Genomic DNA, 17,500 nt, shown 5'->3' with positions numbered 1-17,500 from the left:
TAAAAAAAACCGGGCCCTGGAGGAAAAAGAAAGGGATTTTAATTCATTGAATGGAATTTCAAGCCTTGAAGTTGCCAAAAAAGTAAGAATTATATAAAAACACAAAATCAGCACAATTTTAAGAAACTCGTTTTAATAGTTTTACATTCAAGTGACAGCAATCAGTGATTTACATAATTATACTAGCCTTGATAATTTGGTAAAATCCTTAACAAGTGCATTTCTTTTAAATATAGGAAGAAATGTACTCCGAATCAAGTACAGCGTGCATCAGTAGATTAGGCTTCACGCGTGCGAGATACCGACAGTCAGCCAATATAAACTTTCAGAAATAAATCAAACGATACTCGTTGAAAAAAAAAGAAAACAAACTGCTGACTTCGATTTGAGTTTAGTACTCATTGCCAGTATTACCAGTCGAAAACGAAAAGTTAGAAAAAGGTACCCCCTAGCCTTCCATGCAGATGTGGTTTAGGCAGCAACTACAGTTCCAGTTGGGGCGCTATGGTCAACGTGACTATTCGCCTCGTTCGCTTAATTTTCTGAAAAAAAAAACAAAAAATTAATACAATTTAGCCGTACGTTTTTCCGTGCGATTTTAGCGAGGATAAGGTAAATAGAAACAATGACTAAGGTTAACGAATCTATTAAGAAGTCAGATAAGTTAGATCAATCCCATGGTGTGTCGTGTCCTTGCGCAACAGACGTGGAAGGATTATTTTCTTCTTCCCGCTTATTTCTCGTGATTGCCTCTCGCGCTAACGGAAACGAGATGACTGACACAAGTTCCAGTTCCCTAGCCATTATCCTTTCACCTCTTTCTCCATTAATCATAAAAGTTACAATTTCCTCGATTGTGATTGGTTTAAAAAACTCCTATTTTCCACTAATTCACTTGCCAAGCTGTTATCGGGACAGTTTGTTGTCGGACAATTCAATAAGCCAATTACATTTAAAGTTGTAGTTTAAATCAACCAATCAAACCCTTGGTTTCAATCACCATAGAAACACTGTAAAGACTCCTAAATTCTTTCTTTCTCTCTTTCTTTCTTTCTTTCTTTGTTTCTTTGTTTCTTTCTTTCTTTCTTTCTTTTTTCCTTTCTTTCTTTCAGAGCGACATTTAAACAACGTACGCCTCCCTTGTCAGCCTTTAAATGCAAATTTTCCCTTTCTTTCATAACTTGGTTCTTCTTCTTTTCTCGGAAATCGTAATTTTTATGTTAATTAGTAAGAGGACTTCGTGTCGTCCAATTCGGTCTGTAATCTTACTTGTGATAAACAAATTGGACTCCTACGGATTTTGTTATCACTCGAATGATTACAGACCGAATTGGACTCACTCAGTCAGCTTAATACAAACTTGCATTGGTAGCTTGATTATAGAGCCGTGTCTCGCGCAATCGCACGGTCTTTGGTTCGAGTCTCCTTCAAGAATGTTCTTTTTTTTTTTTTAGGTTTCTTCCTGCACAACTGCTTAACTATGTTTCAGTAACACAGAGGACACTTTGATCTTGTGAGTCCCCTAAATACTAGACAACGAAAGCCTGAAGTGCGCCCGGAAACGATAACTGACAGAATTATAGGAAGCCATTTTGTTTCTCTCTCTCTGCTCAGAGGTGAGTATCACTTTGTTTACCACCCTTGAGTTAGCAAATCACAACCCGCTAAATGCATCATTTAATTGTGCGAATCCTGTACCCGTTAAATGATAACAGAACAGTGAAGTGAGGAAAAAAGATTGATGAAGGTGAAGATAATGCGGATGATTATAAAAATGAGAATGGATCTTACCCTCTTCTTTGAAGGGACTCAGGTCCACAGTAGCTATATCATCGCAGAGAATTTCATCATTGTCACTCGTATTTCGTGGTTGGAAAGCCTTAGGTTGAATTCTCACAACATCGTCTGCGTTGTCACAGATTACTCGGGACATCGTAACCTTCCTTATGGCGTCCAGTTGATCAATCTTGAATCCTACTACAGGGTCGTTTGTCTCATACCAGAAGCGATCACCAGAGCGGGAATTATTAAACTGCTCAAGAAGAATACAAGTGAAGGTGAAACCAAACTGACTACCAGGAACGGGAGACTCGGAAATCGCGCCGGCAAATATATCGACGTCGACAACTGAATTGTATACACTTGCCAGCCGATTTATTTGTACCTGAGGTATTAAGGTTGGAAGGTTTGGATCATTAAAACTCGTGATATACGGTCCACCACAGGCACGTACAAACTTGACATATCCAGGGATACCATGGTCACGTCCACGCTGGATATTAATCGCAACAAGATCGCCAATGATGCCGTTACCAGGTCCTTCAATGATCAGGTTCTCTCTCACCGCGGCAGTGAAAATTCTATGGAAAAGAAATAATGTGAACGTTTCAAGTTTACTGTTCCCTGCTTCGCAGAAGTTTTCCTTGATTTGCTTCTCTAGCGAGAGAGCAAGGAAACCTCTGTGCGGATTTCCGCCACGTCCTCCAGAATTTTGGACAAGTAATTAATTGAACTCTTAACCGGTTAAAACCCGTTATAACCAGAACGAATTTTAAACGTATGCCTAATGGAAGAAGAGTAGATGTGACTTTGCTTTGACATCACCTAGCGCATGCGCGACAGAACATCGAGGGGATCCGTGTGGAGGCTTCCATTCCTCGCTGGAGATGGAAATCAAGCAAAGTGCAATCACATCGGACAAATTCCAGGGATTTGGAATGCATCATGAAAGGTCCCATGAGAATTTGAGAAGCTAAAATTTCATACATAAGCCTGACCTTGATAGCAAAAAGAATGCGCCACACTTTAAGCGATCACTGCGGAAAAAAACGAACTAAACCGTGATGATGTTTCAAAAGTTTGACCAGTTTTGCATTTCTTTACAAACGTCATATATATCGCCTTTGTTATCCGATACGGATATAGAACACGGTTACAAACATGTATAAAGAGTTACAGTTATGATTTTTAGTGTTGGCATTTATTGCGTTTCTGTCATCGTTTTTCGTAGTCAGCTTTTCTTTTCTGGTTGTGCACTTTACACACATTTTGTATGAGTGCTTTCCATAACTACTTTACAAACGTACTCCACTTGCAACTCTCGAAAACTCAGTTTGAGACGTTATGTAGCTTGCGCAAGGACTACGACGCCACAAAACAATCGGCTTATTACTCAACAAAAGAAAAGTCACTGCCCGCCCTGCACGAGCATTTTGGCACATTTCTTTGCTGTCGTTGTCCTGACAACGACGTGAATTGACCAGATTTTGAGGTTGTGTAGAGGACGTGGGAACCCGGATAGATTGGCTGGACTTTCATATACCGGACTAAATTGCGATTAGGCCTTGTTAATAAGGTATTGTTATGTTCGCTTTGTTCTTTTGTTTCATGGACATTAATTATTTCGGATCCGGCATATAAAAGACCAGCTATTATTAAATCTCTTCCCAAACAACAACACCGCCTTCACTAGTTTTAACCCTGGCTCATTTGCAAGCCGAACGACCTGGAATCATCGCGAAATAATTACAACAACGCGATTTTACATTTTTAAATGACGTTCCCACTGCTGTCTTCGTCTTCGCCGATTAAAGATCCCTATTGCTGCAACAATTTTTTTTAAAATTATTTATTTATTCCAACACTTACACTACTCACGCTACTAATATTACACTAACCTTTGCGCTTACAATATACTTGCTAATTATACTACTTATACTTACATTACTTATACATGCACTACTTTACAATACGATAATAAAACAAACGACTTAACGAAATACAGAACGACTTACAATGTGATACTAATGCTACTAAGGACGATACTAATACTACAATACAATTACTTACAAATTAATATAATATAATTAATTAATGATTAGTTGCTTAGAAAGTTGGACCAATTTTTAGTAAAAGAAAGTAGCTTGTTTGTCGTAATCGCAATATATTTTTTTAATTCAACTTTTTCGTAAACAAGGGTTACAAAATCTGTGAACTGGGGTCGTTTTTCATCATATACTCCGTTAGTGTAATAAAAATATTTCTCAATTATGATTAGGTGATTCAGTTAAACAAGACGATGTGTGTCTTAAGACACCAAATATAATTTCGTTTTGCTTCAAAGCAATGTTTCCTCCACATGTAGCATTGTACCAATTTGTAAATTTATTCCCAAACGATTTAGCAATTGAACATTCTACAAATAAATGGAGTGGTGTTTGATCAATGCCATGGGAATAACAACAATCTGGTTGCTGTTTCTTTTTCATCTTGAACAAAATTTTATTAGGAAAGAAAATATTATGAACTATTTTATATTGAAACACAGATAATTTTACTTCATTTGTAACACGAAAAGGAAGTGAGTATATTTTTTGTCTTTCTTGAAAGTTAAAGCCATATTCAATGAGTCTTTTTTCTGCAGTTGGAAGAGGCAAGTGATGGTAATTTAGGAAAGTATTGTAAATAGTTTTGCATGTGAGCTTTTGGATTAAAAGTGGGACATTTTCAGTTGGTGGTGGAAAACATTCTTGCTTTAACATACTTTTCCATTCCTGTGGTATTGCAGATAGAAGGCTGTAATACTGTAGAAAATTACTCTTGACGTTGTCTTTCTGCATAAAAGTTGTTGCAACAGTGAAAATAGCCTAACTAGACCCTCCGTGAGGGTACACTGGGTTGCCTGTGGTACGTGCAGCGTTCCACGCAAATTTTTTCCAGTTTGGGCGGTGGGGGGGGGGGGGGGGGAGGGGAGGGTCACCCAGAAGTCATACCAGAAGTTATACCAGAAGCCATACCAGCAGAGGCCCTTTGGCTCACAGGTTCTCACACGTTCGTACGACGAAACAGATCCTTTTTTGAGGTTAAAAACCTGGCTACCGGCCTTTTAATTAATCATTTGTCAGAAAGAAGAAATTCCTGTCCTCTTTAAAAAAAATTGACACGCATTGTTTACGTGTGGTAGTGAAGTAACACAGCGATTTATTCCATAATGTCAAGTAAGCTGTGTTTTGTCTTCCAGGAGATTCAAGTTGTCCTTGCGTAATATGTAGCTCTAACAGTGCACGATATTGTTTTGGTATTGTCTATCATTGTAGTGCCATGGTAGAAGTCTTGGGTAAATATCCTGAGAAGACATGTGGTTACTAGCAAAGTACTGAACCCAGAGAGATTGAAGAAAATAAAGGGAATCGAGAAACATTGGCTTCTGGGCTGACATGTTGATCATGCAACTTCTTTCCACCACAAGTGTAAGCGTGCACTGACAGCATCTGACAGCTTTGTAAACAAAAGTTGAAAGCTGAAGTTGAAACCTGAAAATAATCCCTGTTCGGCGGGGTTAGTAAGAAATATACCACTCAGTAACAGAAGCATAGGACCGAAAATTCTATTTTAATGCTATCAACTGCGAACCAAGCAAGATACAGATTTTGTTAGCTTGCTTTATGCAAAACAAATATTGATGTAAAAGTAAATAAATATGGATACACAATTTTTAAGAAGAGCAGAAGGAAGTTTCAGGACGGTCGATCGAGAATAAAATATTTTGCCATTGGTAACAAAATCTACGGCATGAAAACAACATTAATTTTGAACCACGAATATAAAAAGTTACCAACAGCGAAAAACAGTTTGGGAGATTTTAGTTGTTTTGTTGTAATTGTACAAGTTTGGCTTCACCGAGTAAATCGCACATCGAATTCAGCGGGTGCTCTGATCAAGTTACCGCGTTATTTTACCGCGCCATGTTTACTCGCGAAACAGTGAAGCAACTGTGTCAAATGATGCCAAGCTACCGGGTTTTTGTTTTTGTTAGTTTTCTTTTTCTTTCGATTGTTATAAATTTTGACAAGAAATGTGCGAATTCAACACAAAGATCACAATCGCCCAACTCTCAGACGGTTGACCATTGTTTCTGGAAAATCAAAAATTACTCTCCAAGGCAAGGTTATTTATCACCAGGTAATTCCATCGTTTTGGTAATAGCAGCTACTTTATTATTCATCAGCGTCACAATCTTTTGCCGATTTTGGGGGTCATTTTGTTGAAACTCAAGCACGCTTCCAACAGACCTGTTTATTTTCGTGACTTATGCGTTACCACAAAAATTCTCCCCGTATCACATTTCCACACATGTATGCAAATTTGCTAAGCTCGAAAATTACACAACATGATAAATTTACAAAAGCTGGAAATTTCACAGAAATATTTTCCACCGAAAAATTAATTTAAACAAGCAACATATTTGCTATAAGAGGCAAGAAACCCTTCCTATTTCAGTTGCGTGCGTGCAAGCGAAACACACAATCACAAAGCATATGCAATTAAATAAATTTCTGACAGTTCACATCAAACCCTTTTCGAAAGAACCTTGACCGTACATAATAAGGCACAAAAGAGACAACAAGCTTTCATTCAAATAATTTTTCCCTGTCACATTTACAATTTTTTTTAACCTTTGCAGAGTTGAGTACAAAATGAATGTTACAAACAGGCAAACTTTAAATAGATGCGACTTCAGTAAACACTGTGAGACACAACAGAGATCACAGATCTACTTGTGGTGTTCGATTCCTTCTCTGTCTTTGTTGAACCCGTAAGTTACCAGAGAAATTTCCATTTGGTTTCAGTGTTGTACGTAACACCACCTTGGCGAAATATTAAAAGTACAGCTCATTTTGATTTCGGCTCGACGCGCGAAAGATTCACGCTGTCGAAGTCCATTACTCGTCGCTTTTTTAAGATTCCAGATCTTTATGTTTCACCGCCTGTCTTCACGTTCCATTCTTGAGCTCCATGTGGGTATATTTTCTTTAAAGATGTACTAAAACGCCATTCGCGTTACAATGACTTCCGACGCCATTACAGGTTTAATAGACCATTTTACAGTTCTAGCTAAGTTACCTGGCCTACGAATGGAAGCGAGGCTGCCGGTGACCCTGTTTTGATACAAACCTCCGTGCTTTTGTTATGTTAATAATTAGAATTACAACAACACAATTTGCATGATAAAAGCAGTCGGGGCTGTATCAATGCAAGGTCACCGGCAGCCTCGCGGCCATTCATAGGCTAGGTCGCAGAGCAAACAACTGTAAAATGGCCTATTGTGCAGAGCAAGCTACGCATTACCCCAGCCCCCTCAAACCTAACAAAATACGCACAGAAGACTCTATGCACAAAGACACCACTTAGCAGGGGATTGACAGGCAAGACTTTTACCGACACGGAAAAAAATACTAAAAAAAATAAAACGGAAATCTACCCATTTTCCGACTGGGTTTGGCAACCCAGTAATAAACCATTGTTCACAGAACGTGACGCTTCACTGTACCTCAATTGACCTCTTTAGTGTGTACGTTTTGTTTTCCCATTTCAGATGATGTTATTCTAGGGAACAGTTTCTCTGAAATGTCGCCTAACGCACGTGCATCTGTAGGCATAACTTATGGAAAAACAAAAGGAAAATTCCCTTCGGAACATCAAGTGGTCTGAAATGGGAAAACAAAACGTACAAGCTTAAGGCTCAATTCATGTGATTGTCCCTCCCTTCCACCTCCTCCGCCACCCCCACCCCTAACAACAACAACAACAAAACAGTTCATATAGCTTACGGGTCAACTGCATGTCCAAGAGCACGAGACAGTCCATTGAAAATCGCGCCGTAAGGGTTAAATCCTTCGACTTTTTCGAACAACGGTGATGGATTGAAAAAATCTTTAACTTGTATCACGGGATCCTGGTCGTTGTTTAATCCTCTAACGTCGAGCTGGAACGTGTCTCGAATTAACGTATGACCCATTCTCAAGGCAGCTGTGGAGAATACATTCGTCATCTCTGGTGATACATGAGGATTGTAGCCTGTAAAGAAAGTTCCATTTCCTTCCAGTGCGACGTTTGCATTCATCCTCTGAAAAAAGAATATACTTCAGTTGGCATTTAAAAGTGCTACTACGATGAAAATAATAAAGTAATTGCCTTGAATGCTCAACCTTGGGGAGAATTTTTTTTTTGTAGCAACAGACTATCTTACAGTCCTGTGCTCAGTTACCAGGCCTTTGAATAAAAGTGAGGCTGGAATTGATCTTGTTTTGATACAAACCTCACTGCTTTAATTATGTAAATAGCAACTCGTTAGGATTACAACATGATTTACTTAAGAAAAGCAATGAGGTTTGTATCAAAGTATGGTCAACTCCAGCCTCGCTTTCATTCAAAGGCCTGATAACTGAGCACAGAATTGTAAAATGGTCTTTTTCAAGACGAAGACTGTTATTTTTTTAATTGACCGCTGACCAGGTACCAGTTTTCGATCAACAGGATCTCTCCTCTAAATTCACGATTATCGTGAATTCTTAATTTATTTGAATTCACTATTATCATGAGTTTAGGACACTGTGTCCCAGGCGTTGTGGCAGCAGAGAAAACAAGGAAGTAAAAAACATATATTCATGGATTGGACTTGAACCCAGAGTTTCTATTCCGCAGAAACCGCTTCTTTCCGCTTCACCACTGACGTTCAAGATGTTGAACGAGTCTGCACGTCCCGGGAGGAGGGGGAGAGAGTACTTGGGTTAACCTTTTTCTCGGTATGTGCGGCTGGTCTCTCAGAACTCCTGTCCCTTTATAGTCTATTTTACGGCCAATTATAGACCCCATCTTAGTCACGTTTGGGTAAAAGTAATTTTAGCGACCCCAACTTAGTCATTTTCTGGTTATGCATAAACCTCACATAAAGCCTTTTAATCGTAATTTCAAAACGGAATATAATGCGACTAGTAAATATTACATCAACAGCCCTACAGTTCTTTCTTCAAAAACTCCTTTTTACCGCGAATCTTTCCATATTTAAATCCCACTAGCCAGAATTTTCGGAAACCCCAAAATCCCGACATTTTGTGACCCCATTCTAGTACCTTTGTCGGGAACTCTGTTGAAAATGCAACCCCATTATAGTCAATCCAGCCTCAAAAATACAACCCCATCCAGCGGCACATCCCCAAAAATGCTTGAATCCTCAGATAAGCTGGTGTTAAGTACTCCAGCAAAATCTCACTTGATTTTAATTAAGCGTTGGGCGCCTCATTGGTGTGTTATCAGCCAAAATTGTTAAATCATTTATGCAAAGACTTACCGTCTCTTTACTGAAGAGAACTTCGAGCCACTCGTTATAGGTGATGTGTTGAATCTCCGCGATCACTATTTTACGCGCCTCTTGGAAGAGCCTTTCGTCATCCCACTTGGGATTCAAGACGTGCAAAGCGAGGGCTATACGGTTATGTTCACGAACCCATATGGTGTGCATCGCCGTTAAAGCTGTCAATCAAATATTAAATGCATTAAATTATCAATGTACCCTTGTCAAGATTGGCGAAAACTATATTTAGCGGTTTTAAAAAGGCGCCGGATCGCTGACAGGGGCCAAAAGCTCACTTTAAAAAGGAGTCGCTGCGCAAGTGTTTCTAGGATTTTTTGGGAGGCCATCTTGGAAAATGCCAACAGAAGTGAAATGCTACGTGACTTTGTGCACAAACAATTTTAGAAACTCGGCCTTAAGTCCCGAAGACGGAAGGACTCGATGGGGACTCGCGCTCCGTGAGTAACCCACCATATACCTGCCCAGAATATGCTTTTTGGGAGCTGCCAAAGGTCTTCGTATAAGCAAGTTGCAAGAAAAAAACACAGAGCACGTCACTGTTGTGGTTGAGTTTGTTTTAATTTAATTTTCCCTCACTGACCTTGGTTTTCATTCACGCGTTCATCACCAGCCCTTAAACAAGGTTCTGTCTCTGGATCCTGTGATCTACAGAAAGCTTCTTCATTCTGGGCTGGAAGGATAGGTTGTGCTCTGGAGCCTGTCCTGATAAACGGGAGTACAAGAAGAAGCCCGAGGTTTGCATTTCGGTCTCGAAGTTCATCCGCTGTCTTTCTGTCTGAGCCATACACTTGAGAACCATCGATAAAATGGGTTATAATGTTTCTCTACCAAACAAAATAGCATACAGACGACAAGTTAGCCGAATAGACTTATTCCTCCATTTTTTTTTCTCATGAAGTTACACACCATCTGAGGAACTGCATTTTCTATCATCTTAAAATCTTAATTCATTAAATTCTTCCTTCATTTCGGCGAATAACTCGCCTTTGTTCTTTTTGCATTGAACAAAGACAGTACGGCAGTAGATAAGAGAACCTCATAACTTTTGATTGTGGGTTTGTGGCCTTTCATCTAAAAATGCACTCCCCTTATATTAGGAAAGAAAAAATAGGTCTTGAGAATAAGTTGGGTGGCAGAGTAATGAGCCATTAAACGCGAAACTGACCTGCTGGCCGTCTGAGGTCCTTGCTGATCTTCTCAATGGAATACACTGAGCAGTTGGGAGTCCTTGGAGCGGAAACTGGGTGAGGTCGATATCAATTCCGAGGCAGTCGATTTGGTTGCCACTAGCGACAGGACATGGAGCATTGTTCGTTCCACAGCTTACGCCCTCGGGCAATTCAGCAAGTTCTGTCAAGGTGACGTCATGGTCCAAAAATTGTCCGAAGGTCATCGTGAGATGGGTGAATTCCGGAGCAACATTATTGAGATCACCCTCGCCGGATTCAAATACCGTAAAACTAACCTCCCTCACGTTCGGAAGGGGTGTTCCTATTATTGGAATGCCTAGCCTCTGGATAACTGCAGGTGAAAATTTTCGAGGCGCAAAGTTGTCTCCTTCATAGGCAGTTGGTTGTATTAAACGTGGAAAACGAATCAGTGGTCTGCCGGCCATTCCAAGGGTGATGTTACATAGGTTGTTACAGCTTCCGTCGAAGGTGCGATAAGGACTGCTTAAACAACTCAGCCGTTTCTCCAGGTCATCGCAGCCATTTTCCTTTGAAAGCGTGGCAAGGGTCAGTTCAGCAGCGGCGTTGGATGACAACACTCTTCGCACCTCACTCGTGCTCAGGATGATGAAAATGGCGAGATGAAAACTGCAAATAAATAAAAGACAAACGAAACTCGTTCGTATTTTGGCTAGAAAAGAAAAATCATAATTCAAATGGCGAAAGTGTGTATTTTGGGGTTTAATTTTGCTTTTGGTTTGAGTTTTTTAAACCAGTTCATTTTCTTTTTCAAACCAGTTTAAATTTTTGGTCTAAAAAAGGAATTTTTCTGTTTTTTAGGGGTGTAGTTTGGGCTTGATCTTTTTAGGGGGTTAAAAAAGAACTAGACATTTTTCTTTCCCTTCCACTCACCTACCCCTCCCTGATCTTCTCCATTACCTCCGTCCTACCCCACCCTTCATTCACCTATCTATCTTCACATATCAACTTGTGAAAGACAGAAAAGGGTTTACCTCTGACGAACGGCTAACACTCCAAACATAAGCTTTCAAATTGCTTTACAGTGATCAATTTACCATATCAACTCAGTTCACAACTTTACAAGCTGAACCCCTTTATCGTACGTGTGTGAAAGAATGCTTTAGTCAGTTCCACCAACCATAAGCCAGTTTTCTTAACCCAAAAGCCAAGACAACGGTTGTTTTAAACTAAACACTGCAAATAAGTGATTCCTCCAATATGCAATCTGATTATCACTACAACGCGTGTCAATCCTTTACCTAGAATGCAGTGTATGACACTTGCACACTGCAGACTAACCTTAACTCGCAATAAAAGCTAACCGTTTTAAAATGGGTGCTTAGACTTAAAATACTGCTTCACAGCGCTATTTGAAATGGGTGCTTTATAGACTTAAAACACTGTTTATCAGCGCTATTTGTAGGCAGTCTGCAGATGTAATACACCTCCTGAAATGCTAACTGTTTGAAATAAGTACGTAAACCTAATTGAGAGCTTAACCCTAATCATTAAACTGAGAATTTAACCCTTAACACTAAAAATTACTGCTCACATGCATAAATAGTTATTATTGTCTTAAATAGCATCAGAGACAAAAATCCATCATAATAATCTTAAAATGATTTCCCTAGTTTATTTTATACATACTGCATAAAATTAATTACAGAAAGATATCCAAATATGTTAAAATGGGCTGTGTTCTAAAAAATTTAAACCCGTTTAAAAAAAACTTAAACTGGTTTGAAAACAAATGAACGTTTCAAACCAAAATCGAAATTAAACCACAACATGTTCAGGTGAATCAGTCCTCTCAAGGGTTACTTTCTTGCTTGTTTAATTAATCATATGTTCCTGTCAACTCCGCGTTAACTTACAGAAATTTTTCAACGAAGGACACAAATTTAAAATACAATTAAAATCATGATTGAACGTTTTTTCTCCCTTTATGCGATTGGCTTGTTCCCAGCTTTAACCAAAACCATTACAATTTTTTCAGATTGGTGCATTAAATGCTATATTTTTCATTAATTATTGCGTAGGGTTGAAATCGGACAGTTGGCTAAAGTCGGATACCTGAAATCGGACAGTTACATCAGCCAATCATATTAAGTGAACTCAGCTTAATCCACCAATCAAAGAATTTATCACAATAACCATAGCAACAACCACTTACCCTACCAAACTGGGGACTTTCCAAAATGGACAAATTTGTAACATTAGACGTGAAAAAGGAATGCATTCATTTTGTTTTCTCGGAAATTGTAATGGTTATGATTAATTGGTGACAGGACTTCGTCCAATTTGGTCTCTAATCATACTCGTTATTAAACAAATTGGACTCCCGCTACGCGATCTTGCGATTTTGTCAATCACTCGTATGATTACAGACCAAATTGGACTCCACTCAGTCCTAATACCATTATGAATTGTAACTAATTAAAGATTGTCGAATCTGATTGGTTATCAACAGTCCTGATTTCTGCATTAATACGACAGTTTGTAACTGGACAATTGTACGCGTCATCAAGCGTGTGCTAGTTGTACTTGAGCTAATTATTATGTAATGGCTACAACTTATTGATAATAAGACTTCGTGTCGTACAGCCTCATGGTTAGTGCGCTCGACTCCGGATCGAGTGGTCCGGGTTCGGGGCCTGGCCGGGACATTGCGTTGTGTTCTTGGGCAAGACAGTTTACTCTCACGGTGCCTCTCTCCACCCAGGTGTATAATTGGGTACCGGCGTAATGCTGGGGGTAACCCTGCGATGGACTAGCATCCCATCAAGGGGGGAGTAGAAATACTCCTAGTCGCTTAATGCTACTGAAACCGGAGATAAGCGCCGGCCTGATGGGCCTTCTGGCTCGTGAGCAGTGACTTCGTGTCGTACAACTGGCCGTTTTTATACTAGAGATGTATAATGCGTCTGAGCGACTTTGGGAATTTAATGTAAGACTTATTTTAGCTCGTCGTTTAATTCGTCCCGTATAAAGGCGAGCAAGAAACGCATTATACGTCTGGACGAACTAAATCGTTTAGTGCGTCTTTGAAGACGAACTAAACGATTTAACGATGAACTAAAAGAATCGTCAAATTTAATTGCCCAAAGTCGCCCATACGGCCAAAAACAAAAACAAAGCAAAAAAAAACCGCCAATGAGGGAGTAATTGCGCTCGAAATTTCACACAGGCCGAGCGCTATTACCATTAAGCGTCCATACATCAGTAATTATATGGAGCTTAAGAAAGTTTCGTTGGATCAGGAGGACCTCAATAACTTTCGACCAATCCCAAATCTTGCATTTGTATCAAAAGTTATTGAAAAAATTGTTGCTTGTTAAGTCCATCATTATTTGGCGTCAAATAATCTCTATCCAAAGCTACAAGCGCCCTATCAACAGTCCCACAGCACGGAGACTGCCCTCTTAAGGGTACATAATGATCTTCTCAAAGCCATGGACAACAAAAACGAAGTCATCAATTTTCTCACATCCTAAGTACTATAAATATGCCTTGCAATTATTTTTTAATTTCTTCATTCGCCAATGATGACATGAAGTCGTCGAAACGTCATGTTACTTTGCTTACGTTAATTTTCCTACTTAATTGTTTTTCGAAGTCGTTTTTTAAAACATTCCAGTTTTGTTAGACCTTTCTGCCGCATTTGATACCATCGACTATGACATTCTTATTACAAGACTACAAAGTCAGTTTAGTTTTACTGGCATATTACTATAGTGTTTTGAGTCATACAACCGAGATCGCTTTCAGAAGGTAGTGATTAAATGCACGAAGTCACGGCCTCAACCACTCACTTCCGGCGTCCCACAGGGGGTCAGTGTTAGGCCCTTAATGTTCATCCTCTACTTCGCACCTCTGAAGAACGTAATCAAGTCCCTTGGACTTGATCATGATTGCATCATGTCTGCCGACGATTCACAACTCTATATCATTGTGAATCCAGATGGCAGACACAATGCAAGGCCTTGGCTAAACTTGAACGTTGTATTTCTGATATTCAGGTAGTTTTCGTAGTCGACAAACTTCGCTGTAATCCTTCTAAAACTGCGATAGTCAACTTTCATTCTAAGTTTATTAGTCCGCCTTCACTAGCTGGTATTAACATAGGTTATCATGTAGTATCTACCAGTAAGTAAGCGCGAAATCTCAGAGTAGTTTTTGACGACCATCTTACTATGTCCAGCCATATTGATAGTATTTATCGCTCCGTTTCGCTTCCTTTAAGAAACATCGGAAGGGTTAGGAAATATCTGGATCAGGCTAAAACGCAGCGACTCGTAAATTTGCATTTGGTTCTATTGTTAGTGAGTTTTTGTTTCAAATTTGCGTTCAGAAAACTATTTTAATGAAATTTCTCGTCTTATGTGTAATAAACAGTTCACGACATAGAAAGTGCTTTGTACGGGGTTTTATTCACTCGTTGTTTGTGTCAAAAACCCTCACTCGCTCGTTCCTCGCTCGCTCGGGTTTTTGACACAAACAACACGTGAATAAAACCCCGTACGCCGCACTTTCTTTGACGTAAACTATATGTATGGACTGCCAGCCAAGGGGATAAGCAAACTACAGCGCCTACAGAATTCTCCGGCAACATTAGTTCTGAAATGTAAAGTCCGAGACCATATAATGCCATCATTGGAAAAACTGCACTGGCTCCCTGTTGAACACAGAATAGTATTTAAAGTTCTATGGACGTCCTTTAAAATCGTCAATGACTGTGCTCCGGAATATTTAAGCGACTTACTCAAAGAAACGTATGTTCCAACGCGTTCCTTGCGTTCTGCGACACAAGGTCTCCTAGTTGTTCCCAAATCCTTCGCCTCCGCGTATGGGGACCGAGCTTTCTCAGTCGCCGTGCTCGAGCTTTGGAACAATCTACCAGCAAATATCAGAACTACGAGCGCTTTAGATTTTTTTAAAAGGAAGCTCAAGATTCATCTCTCAGGCCTGGTTTTCACTATCGACACAAGCAGAAGCAAAAGGAACACACGCAAGCGGATTTACTTGTAGTTTACTAGTGTCTATTGTTCTATCGAAAGGCTCTAATGAACAACAAACTACTGAGTTTGCGTATGCTTCTGGTGTTTATGCTTGTGTTGCTAGTGAAAACCAGGCTTTACAGGACGCATTTTCTGTAGCATTTCTTTTTAGCATTTGTTAATTAGCATTCGTAGTATTTTTAGCACTATAGCATTTTGTATTTTTATAATATCTTTAACATTGATTGTAATCTAAGGCCAAGATGGATTTCTGTCTTATTCTTGTAAACGCATTGAGGCAATGCACTCTAATGCGTTCTAAAAACTGTAATTATTATTTATTATAAGGAGAGATGAAGAAGACGGTGACGACATCAATAACCTCAGCTAAAAACACATCTTCGGGTTATGGTAATCATTTTGCGATTAGTCGCATGAAAAGTGTGTTCCAACTTTTCAGGAAAAATATGTTGGTAGACACAGTGAGGTTGGGTCGATTTCCAGCCGTTTTGAAAGTGCGGTTAAAGTGCCCCTGTGATCAAAAAAACCACTTCCTTTTTTCCTTCAGATTTTGAAAGTGTGTTTGCTTAACACCTGACTGGCAAAATTTTGAGCTTGGATTTTTATCCAAAGGCCGTTTACTTTGAGTGTAAGTTTTGGATTTCACGGTCCGCCATTACACACGTTCAAAACTGACCGATTGGACTTCAGACGGTTGGATCCAGGGAAAAGTGACGTCAGAGGCTCACTAGCTTAAGATTTCAGCGTGTGAACGCAGCTTATTATATATGCAAAGCGTGAGTTTTAAAGTCTGAAAGCCCAAAACCCCTGTGCTGCATATTAATTCTGTGGCGTACACACGTATTGCATTCTTAAACTAGTGAGCCTTTGACGTCATTTTCTCCTTGATCCAGCTCTCTCAAGAACATAATGTTAGTAATGGCGGACCATTAAATAGGAAAATTACAGTTAAAATAAAGAGGTGTCTTTTTGAAATCAAGGCTTAAAACGTGGGTCACTTAGTGTTTTGTTAACATAGTTTTGAGATCCAAAGAAAAATATGAATTGATTTTTTGGTCACAGGGGCACTTTAACATCCTCCTCCTAAAGAAGAATTGTCTGTATTTTGTACTCAGCCAATTGTATTTGCACTTGGCAGGCAGGCGACTTTCTGATTGGTGGAAAATAGAATTGGCTGAACCGGTGATCCAGGCGTGGTGCGCGCGGAGAAACGCGGGCGCACAAAACGGCCGGTCAATCGAGCCTAACCGCGTAATTGAACGAAGAGAGAATTGGAAGTTGGCGAGTGCTCATGTCATTCACACAACGATGAATGTGGTCATTGCACGTCGAACAGCAAAGAAAGGCATGTGCAGGCCCATTGCTTTTGTTCATTGAATTATCGTTTTGTTGCGTCCTTGTTCTCTTGGACTTCGTTGTTGCGCCCGCTCCCTAGCTGCTCAACGAACAAGAACTAACATATCAAACATTCACTTTACCTTATTGACATCATGTTGCACTTTGAATTTCTCTCGGTCTTCGCCTACACAAACAATGAAAGATGCATAAACTTAATAATTATGACAATATGATCACTGAGTTAGTTATATTTTACATTAACATAATAATGCTCATTGCCCACACAAAGAGGTGTAATGGCAATCATTATTCAGGACAAGATAATAACTCCAAAATACATCTTGCAAATTTGAAATATAAATATAAGGAAGAAGTCCACAGCAAACAGAGAAATCAACGTAGTATTTCGGTTATTTTTTCAAGGCCATTATCAAACGTAACAAAGATGGTACACCGAGAACGAGCTAGGAAGGTGTGGAATACAACAACAACAACAACAAAAAGTAGAACAAGAATGTAAGGAGAGTATAACAAAAAGCTGCCAAACGTTATAATTAAACTAAAAGCTAAAACAATACGAGTTCTTTAGCTGCTTTGATGCCATAATTAAGCTGAGGTTTGTTCCCTTTTAATTGGCAGAGATTCGATAAAAACATAACTGGTTATAATTAACAATTATTGGATTCGGTTTTCGCATGATAGCAATAATATTCAAGGCCAAAGTTTGTGTTATCTGCCGAAGGCGAAGGCTGAGGCGGATAACACAAACTGAGGCCTCGATAATTATCGCTATTATGCGA

The 17,500-nt window shown here is 39.4% G+C and overlaps 1 protein-coding gene across 3 annotated transcripts in view; it reads right to left on the bottom strand.

The window, feature by feature from the left end:
* Window positions 1-113: 113 nt before the first annotated feature.
* The window catches only part of LOC137976193 (peroxidasin-like), a 29,939-nt gene continuing 12,552 nt past the window's right edge, over window positions 114-17,500 (bottom strand). For all 3 annotated transcript variants that reach the window (XM_068823492.1, XM_068823490.1, XM_068823491.1), the window contains 7 exons: window positions 16,841-16,884; window positions 10,320-10,971; window positions 9,735-9,978; window positions 9,131-9,312; window positions 7,611-7,906; window positions 1,792-2,360; window positions 114-542 (listed from right to left, as the gene is read on the bottom strand). In XM_068823492.1, the coding sequence (XP_068679593.1) occupies window positions 535-542; window positions 1,792-2,360; window positions 7,611-7,906; window positions 9,131-9,312; window positions 9,735-9,978; window positions 10,320-10,971; window positions 16,841-16,854 (1,965 nt within the window). In that variant the 5' untranslated portion in view covers window positions 16,855-16,884 and the 3' untranslated portion in view covers window positions 114-534. The remainder of the gene's footprint in view (window positions 543-1,791; window positions 2,361-7,610; window positions 7,907-9,130; window positions 9,313-9,734; window positions 9,979-10,319; window positions 10,972-16,840; window positions 16,885-17,500) is intronic.

This window comes from Montipora foliosa, chromosome 11, assembly GCF_036669935.1.
Source record: "Montipora foliosa isolate CH-2021 chromosome 11, ASM3666993v2, whole genome shotgun sequence".
NCBI lineage: Eukaryota > Metazoa > Cnidaria > Anthozoa > Scleractinia > Acroporidae > Montipora > Montipora foliosa.
Note: the sequence above shows the minus strand (reverse complement) of the source record. Positions and strands in the feature narration are given on the sequence as shown.